This window comes from Notothenia rossii (assembly GCF_949606895.1).
Source record: "Notothenia rossii genome assembly, chromosome: 1".
Lineage (NCBI taxonomy): Eukaryota > Metazoa > Chordata > Actinopteri > Perciformes > Nototheniidae > Notothenia > Notothenia rossii.
The window spans coordinates 87,590,994-87,599,990 of record NC_136912.1 but is presented as its reverse complement, the minus strand read 5'-3'; the positions used below and the strand labels follow the sequence as shown (position 1 = coordinate 87,599,990).

The window sequence follows — 8,997 nt, the reverse complement described above, 5'->3', positions numbered from 1 at the left end:
AAACATCACTAAAATAAAGAAAAAGAGGGTCCTCTAATCTCTAGCAACTATGTGCAATGTGTGCTATATGTGCAATATATATATATATGCCGTTAATAACTGTGCAATATATACCTGGCTGCTAAATCCTAAGAACTGTTACAGGATGTGTATTTTGTAAATTGTGTTACTTTTTATTTTATTCAATTATTTATTATATTATAACTTTTTTTTTACTTTAATACTTTGGTATGCATGCTTCTTCGTAACATTAAGCTGTCTTTGGCTCTTTTTCTGTTGTAACAATGCACATTTTCACTCTGTGGGACTAATAAAGGTATTCTGATCTGATTTCCTGACTCGTATATCAACGCTGCACCTTATCCTACTGTCTACTGCCCCCTGTCTTGCCTTCTAAGTAGTTAACCCGTTTTTTTTTTTTAACTTGTCCTTAGCATTGGTGCTTCAGTTGGTGAAAAACTCTGGCTGTGTGTTAACTTATAGACAACATTTATACAAACCCAGTCTATAAGCTTTCTTCCCTGTTATAACATGACCTCTCACAAAAGCATGACGAGGAAAGAACAAAATAGTCAATTCTTTCTCTTTTAATATTTTATACGCTGATTTTATGTAGTGGAATATATCAATTACATAATGAATGTTTTTCATGGGCTGTAGGTGTAGGAGTTCTTCATTATGTAGCCTGTGATGGAAGGGAATATTTCTTTGGTTATAGACAAGATGTAGGTGAACCAAGGGTAGAAGAGCTCCGACTGTCTCGTTGCTCCAGTAATGATGATGTTCATCGCTGCTTCTGTGGCAGGGTAGGCTGGAACACTGGTGACTCCCCTAGGACACAGCAAAATACTGCTTTTAACTACTGAAGAAAGCAGCAATGTTTAATGAAAAAAAAAGTAGAAGGATATAATGTAATCCGTGATGACTTTGATGTATCTGTGAGACACTTTGCATTTGGTTTTTACACTTGACTCACTTGACTTTCTCCATAGCTGCTTCAGTGTCAATTAGTCCCAGTGTGCATATAGAGATGGACACGTTGCTCTTCTTCATAGCCAGCTCGTACTGAAGGGCCCCGAAGAAACCATTCAAGGCAAATTTTGTGGAGGTATACGGTGCCACAAAGGGACTGGGCATTTTACCTGTGAACCATGAATAACTATTACACTTCTAATACATTGTTTATCAGATGTAAAACATAAGAATATATTGTGGCCTTTTTTGGGCTTCATTCATAACACTGCAGTAGGCCTACTCAAAACTAGTGCACATATTCACTTAACTATACTTTTAGATGTTTGAATTGATTGGAACAGAAAATAAAACACAATTAATGCATCTGTAAAATACTGACACTAAAAGATTGGAATAAATGTAGTATTTCATAATTTTACTAAACAGTATCACTAGGTGGTCCATTTAGTAGTCAGATGACCTTCTTGTGTTTAAGGTTTTTTTCTCTGAAGACTTTAAGAAAATAGTAAAATTATCGAATATTTATTTTAGGCCTCAGAAAAAACTGAAAGTCTGGAAACATACATTCTGAATGACTGCTGATTAAAATGTACTTTGAAATCCCAATTGTTTTCAAATATTATGATCATTTTTGTGAAATTCATAAATTAATACATCCATCATGTGTTTTTTAAATGTTTAATCTCATCATCAAGGTGTGTTTGAATAATGTCCCTATGTTACTTACCTAAAAGCGATGAAACAATCACCAGTGTTCCATTACTTTTTTCAAGGGAGGGCAAAGCTTTCCAGGCCATCTGAATGTAGCTGAAGAAATTGACCTTTGGAAAACACACACACACACACACACAGACACGATTTTATTTTCCAAATCTACACTGTAGCTTTTGTGCATAAGATGATAAAGACTTCGATTCTTTGAATGTTGAATCTTGAAAACACAGAGATGCTGATAGACCATGAAAACGCTGCACTACCTTCATCAGCCACCTGGTGTGCTCCACGTCTCCCTCCCACATGCTGAAGGGGCTCGGGCCAATGTGGTTGAGAACCAGGTAATCAAGCCCTCCAAGCTTTTCAAGTGCAAAGTCTACAACTTTGTCCGGGTCTGACTCACTGGCCATGTCTGCGGCTATGTAGAGAGCTTTCTGGGCTCCTAAACTCAGACACTTTTCTGCCACCTAGAAGCAAATATACAGAAAAAGCTTGTGGCTTAAAATGCAGGCACTTTGAAGATTGTGTTATCAACCTATTGCCAGACATAATGTTGCTACATGTCTGACTTGATTTATAAACAAATACACTTTACATGATATGATGGACACAGAACTGAATGATTGACACTTAAATATGTGAGCGTGAAGTCCACTGTGATGTTGTTAAGATCACTAACCTGCTGTAACACTTTCTCCCTCCTTGCTGTAATTACTATCTGAGCCCCAAAGCTGGCATAGTGGTATGCCATTTGTTCTCCAATACCCGTACTGGACCCAGTCACCAATACCCTGGCCCCTTTGAGAGATTCTGAAAGAAACACAAAAACAAAGACATAGTCAAATTTGAGTTGTGATGGTGGAAATTAATTAAATGTTTAACTTGAGTGCCATTGATACAGCTTTTGAAACAATAATGGTGCCTGGGCAAGTATATGTGCCAACTGGTATTAACTCTGTAGATATCTAATTGGGAAGTCATAACAAATAATCTAAAGTTATCTCATATCCAGTTTATGACACCATGATCCTAATTGTATCTTCTTATAAAGATAAGATATCAGACTTTATTGTCAATATAATTTTCTGCATGGCTAATAGGGTTAGGGTTAGGATCACACTTCTTTACTTTAAAAAAACATAATAAAGAAGCAGTGATTAAATTGCTATTCATAGTGACATGTTGCACAATAGAGAGTTAAGCTTAAGGCCTTTTAATCATTCAGTGATAAACCAGTTCCCGATATGCCAGTTTTCAGTTGACTAGGCATTTAGACAACACTTTGCTCATTGGACTCTGACACCGACCCTAGACACGGCCACATTCGTCTGCCATATCTTTGAACAGGGAGGTAAAATGGTCAGATACTGTACATTGTTTTAAAAAACATAATACTACATGTTTAATGTTAATGTTAATGCTATTACTGTGTATGTACAGAGGGCAACCCAAACTGAAGTCAGATTTCTCGTACTTGTGATTCTCCACCCTCCTTAAATATGTGCATATGGCACATATTATGAGCACCTTTGTTCCCTTCATAAATCCATTTATATGTGCAGACAAATAACACCTTGTCATACAGTTTTTTAACAAAGTAAATCAAAAAAGAAGAATTTGAAGAGTATACAGGCAGAACTGCACCTCCTTTAATATGCTTTTGAATGACTGTGGATGCAGAGTGCATCTGAAACAAATCATAACATTTCATTAACGATGTGTAGTCATAAAAAGTGTATTATCTTAATGAAGCTGTAGTATCAGCAATGGTAGTAGCTGTTCATAAGGCAATATACTGTTGCAATTGTGGGAAATATGACACACTAGCCTATTCACTTTACCCCATGATTTCATTACTTGTGGAAACTGGCTTGTACACTGAATCCTCACATCATGGATAAATGCTACTTTCTCTCTCTGGTAATGCAAGAGTCACAAGCGTAAAGCGTGTCTGATTATCACCAATTACTCGCTCAGCTTGTGCTTCTTTTCCTAAACTTCCCCAGGGAAGCTTTAAACTCTATCGTTATTATACACGGATATTTAGAGCATTGCAGAGCGGTCAGCAGTGCAGCATCCCATCACTGGACATGATGAGTTCACATGATTCAAATTCAAGAGATGACCACGTAGTTCAGACCTCACGTGGTCCACGCTGTTAGCCATGGGATGGGATGGCTATATATAGTGATTTTTTATTAAGGACAAATTACACCTTAGATTTTCTAATATTTTTGTCATTAGAATAAAGCCTTTTAGGAATATAACTTCCCTTCTATATTGAGTGTATATTTCTGTTTAATTGCTTCCTCTTATAACGGCCCATGTTTTTGATTCCCAGTGAACATTATTATTTTCTTATTGGACTTGCTTTTGTGTATATTTATATTTCTTGTAAACATTGATTTTCAAACTTTTAAATGTAATAATATATTTTATACGATTTATATATTTTTTTTTTAAAACTCAATTCAACTTAATATGATATGGTCATCATTGTGTTGTAAATAGACCCTCGTTTCTATTTGCTTAATGCGCTTTTAATTGTTTGGTCATCCTTACCATGCTTTTAATGACCTTTTTTCTAATATGAGCCATCCATCCCTAATGTATTGTCGGATTGCATAAATGAATATAGCTTAAAAAGTTAAATAAATCTCCACTGAACAAATTCAAGAGAATACCATTTGTATAAATGCGATTTATTTTTATTTTGTATTACTTAATGAGATTTAGGATATTTTGGATCCTCATTTTATATTTGATAATGTGCAAACAGGTCTTTATAAACCAGGTGCACGAAGCTACACTTTATCTTAAATAAAACATTGCATTTTCAAACGTAGTCTAAAAGGAGACCATTAATCTATAACAGTGAAGTTATTGAATATTCTCAGGAGAAATATCACCAAAATAATGCAACAGCATATTTTTCCACACTTTGTCTTATAGTAAAATCAACCAGAAAGAAATACATGTTGATGTGATTCACGAAGACTACTGCAAAGCAGTGGAAGTATTACATATTTTTCAAAAGAATAATAATCTACATTTAGCAAAATACCCTTTTCTCAAACTAAGTGTGGTAGTATAACCAACAGGGGACCATTCATTTGTAACTTTATTTTTAGTAGGTCAACACTTTAGACCAGTGAAGTTGCTGCACGTTTTGTGTACTTAACCTATCGGTTTTCGGCATTGCACTTTGTAGACGGTCCCTGTGCACTTGCCCCTCACTTGGCTTCACATGAACAATGTCCTTAGTCCATCTCCAAGGACTCTTTGTTTTGGCTCGTTTTGTTTAAAATTAGGTTGTAGGTCTTTGTCTACTTTGCTAGCCAACTGCAAGAAAGAGGAGTCCTTAATGTTAAAACAATGCAAAGAACAATTCGTCTTTGCACACACATGATATTCACCTTTAGCATGAAAGCTACACCCACACACCGGGTGTTTAAATGTGTAAATGCCTGTGCATTTTAAGCTACTTCCATGCAATTTGTGTGTAACTGGTATTTCAAACACAGCAGTTTAGGACCGTTTCAAAACTCTTCAGTAATCAGCACAAATAAAAAAAAAACGTCTAAACAAGAATCCTATGCAAACATCCCAAAGTATCGTTAGTCAACAACAAGGTTAGTTAACCCACTCTCTTACCTTTATTAAAACTGGGTGAAGTCCACTTGACAGCTAGGAAAGCGAAACATGTAGACGCTAACAGGACCTTTGTACAAGTTCCCATGTTTTGACTTTGTTTATAGCTTTGTTACAGCCTTCTTCCTTGCACTGGGATGAGTAATAAAAAGGAGTGCCGTTTACCAAACCCTTACCCTCTTCAACTCATGGGCGTCGCAGCCATTATATGAGGGTGGGACAAGTCCCCCCCACTTTTTGAAATGATTAGTTAAGACCCCCCACTTTTACAATGCGGAAAGTCCGTGAATCGTTCTATCCACTCGCCACACTTTGTAGAGCACTGTGTGAGTGCTTCACTATCAAATCCATTCCACTTGCTTATTGAGAGAGTGCCCAAATCAATGAAACTCCGTACCATGTTTTCACTGCTACTTTGTACCAAGGCAGATTCTCACATAGCGCGCGCATGTTCAAGGAGTGTTGTCATAGTTGGACAGTTCAGGGGCCTCATTTACCAGAGTAGCAGCATGGAGGTCAGATCGTCACCAAAATAAATAAATAAGTGGTCCGAAAAAGGTTCATGACAAAAAAAATACACATAGCCGAGGCAGTGTGTTTGTACCGGTGACAGGAGACACCCCCTTGATGAGAAACTGTAAGAAATGATCAGGGAATCCCTCCGGAGTGGAGTCATGACGACTGGATCTGAATTACGGTTTCGTATTTGGTGGTTTGTGTCCCAGCTGTCGATCAGCTGTGCGCAGCGTCTCCACTGCAGCAACTATCCACCAGTTAAAGGAAATACAACTAATGTGTTGTGTTATATTGGCTGTACAATTTACCACATATGGTGCTCTTAGTTTCCATACCTCCTGTGTTTTATGAGCGACTTATCAAGTCTTAGCAAACGGCATAAAACATGATTAAACATGGTAGGAGTATATAAAACCATGCTCGTACAACCTATAGAAATGCAAAACAGCGTCAGTTTAGGTAATTCTGTCCTCCTGCTTACCGCATAATTTATGAGAAAACATTTCATAACATTAACACAACATATTCGAGGTGGTTTTAAATAACATCCGTATTTATTTATTTCTCTAAGTTATGTTTTTGTGTGCACTGAGGAGTCGCAAACAGGAGTTTGTTTAATCATTTTAAGATTGGCTTTGATCAATGTTTGTGTTGAGCATATTTGTATAATATCAAAGTCATGTTTATGTTCATGTGCAGTGCTTGAATTGGGCCGGTACTCACCGGTACGCAGTACCGGCACTTCTGATTTTTACCCATGTGGTACCGGCACTTCTTACTGAGTACCGGCAAGGTGCCGGTACTCAGTAAAATGCCGGTACTCAGCCGCCGGCAATATACGTATATATTGTAAACGCAACGCAGCGCAAATGTGGGTCTGACTCTGCCTCACAGAGGGTGACTGGCTGTCTACATGACGTGGCCTGCCGACATTGCCACTTTCATACAGATCATACTAATGCCCTCGATTGGTCTCTGTGAGTCATTCAAGCTCGGGAGGGTGTGTGTTGGTGTATGTGTGGCGCGAGCGAGCGAGAAAGCGCGCGCACCGGTTACGTGTATTGTTGTTAGCATCTGGTGCTAGCTAGCTGCGCTAACGGATATAAGGAGCTGTTTCAACAACAAGGTGGAGGGAGAGTCCTTTGCTGTCAGACTGAGAGGCTGATAACTACAGCTCTGGTGAGATAAATTACTCTCTGAGTCTTTAGATAGTTAACTTAGTTTAAGTTATCTCAGTGGGTCTCAAACGGTTCGGTCACCATTTATGTAAACACATATTTCCATTTGAGGGGGTAGTGATTAGTAAAATAAGCATGAATAATACAAACAAAATGTTAACTAGGTGAAAAAAGGTAAGATAAACTTGTTGAGAGCTAAAACTAGTCTTTGCTGTTGCCTCAAAGAGGAGCAGGGGGAGAGGAGGGAGACAGGAGAGGCCGATTCAGGAGCCCAGACACACTCACAACTATAAATGAACCAAAAACAAATAAATAAACAAGTTTCAATGTTTTTTCATATTGGATATTGTATGTTATTGGTTATGGCCATGTACTTATGATTTTATGATTATTTAAATGTATACATTTTTGTTTCATATGGGTGTAGTCTCTTTATTTCCCCCTCAAAATGCACCAGATTGATGCATTTAAGTCCAACATTTAAAAAAAAATCTTACCGGGGGAGCATGCCCTCGGACCCCCCTATAGGATTTGAGGCCCGGCCCCACTGTTCCCAAATAGATTTGCAATTTTTTTTAAATAGTAACCCATCTCCATATGTTTCTTTTTGGGTAGTAGATTTAAACTAGAGGGCTATCACTTTGTGCAGTAACGCTATTGACAAATAAATCCAGCAAAATGGCACAAAAAATTGGTAGTGGCCTCAGGGACCAGGAGTCATTTAACCAGCCAGTAGGAGTCAAGCTTTACTTTCTTTTATATCCATAAAGAAAAAGTAAATCTTTTTACAGTTGTTTCATTATGGATGTTGAGAGGTATCCATATATCTCTTCATTTTGCTCTCAAAGTGCACCAGATTGATGCATCTAACTTCAATATTTAAAAAATAAATTCCCAGGGGGGCATGCCCCCGGACCCCCCTAGAGTAGAGGGTGTCAGGTCCACTCCCCACTTATAAAAATAGCACTTTACCACTGCACCCCCTCTAATCTCAGATGCACCGTGAGTCATTTTGTTTAAGTACAGTGAGCTTTTCTAAAATAGTAAAGAGACAAACCCACCAGCATTATAGGATATACTATGACTTTGTGCCAAATACTTGTTGCTGATTTAGAGTACTGGCACCTTTTTTATTCCAATTCAAGCACTGTTCATGTGTATGACATCATCATAATGTGCCTGAAAAGGTGGTGATGCTAATGAGCATGCGCAGAAACAATAAACGGCTCTTACTCCAGACCAAACTCTGAGCGATAGTGGTCGTGTGTTTTTCTGTCCGTTAGCATACTTACACTACTTTGGCTGACTGCAAACGTGGAGACGTCTTCTGAATTATGTCTCACGCAACAGGTTATGGGCCCAGTCAAGGAGGCCAAAGGTGGTTTAAGTTGTTATTCGACGGTGACGAGAAAAACTTTGAGTTATTGGAGACGAGGTTTTTGGCACACATGGAACTGCGCGGCCTCAGTGAAGTTATCCGTGAAGAGCCAGCGATAGACTACAACGACGAACAAGCACTTGAAGAAGACGCAACAAAGAATGCAGAGGCATATGCTGAATTAGTCCAGTGTCTAGATAATAAGAGTTTATCACTTATAATGAGAGACGCGAAACGCCATGGAAGAAAAGCGTTGGCAATACTCCGAGAGCACTACGCGGGAAAGGACAAACCACGAGTCGTGAGCCTGTACTGTGAACTCTCTTCTCTCCACAAAGCAAGCAACGAGACCGTTACTGATTATATTATTCGAGCGGAGACTATATTCACGTCTTTGAGAAGGGCCGAAGAAAATATCAGTGACGGGTTGCAGATTGCCATGGTAGTGAAGGGGTTACCGGACTCATTCAACCCGTTTGTCGTGCACGTCACTCAAACCAACGACCATCTAACGTTCGGTGAGTTCAAAGCTAAACTATGGAGCTATGAGAGCACTGACAAATATAGGACGAGTGACATGAATGC

At 38.5% G+C, this 8,997-nt stretch overlaps 1 protein-coding gene across 1 annotated transcript; it reads right to left on the bottom strand.

Annotated features, from left to right (window-relative positions):
• Positions 1-569: 569 nt before the first annotated feature.
• hsd11b1la (hydroxysteroid (11-beta) dehydrogenase 1-like a) lies at positions 570-5,630 on the bottom strand. The gene is made up of 6 exons (XM_079655569.1): positions 5,344-5,630; positions 2,369-2,499; positions 1,953-2,156; positions 1,703-1,796; positions 977-1,142; positions 570-831 (listed from the first exon to the last, which is right to left on the bottom strand). Exons 1-6 carry the CDS (start codon positions 5,426-5,428, stop codon positions 648-650), a joined length of 864 nt encoding a protein of 287 aa, XP_079511695.1. The 5' UTR covers positions 5,429-5,630; the 3' UTR covers positions 570-647.
• Between the last annotated feature and the right edge of the window lie 3,367 nt (positions 5,631-8,997).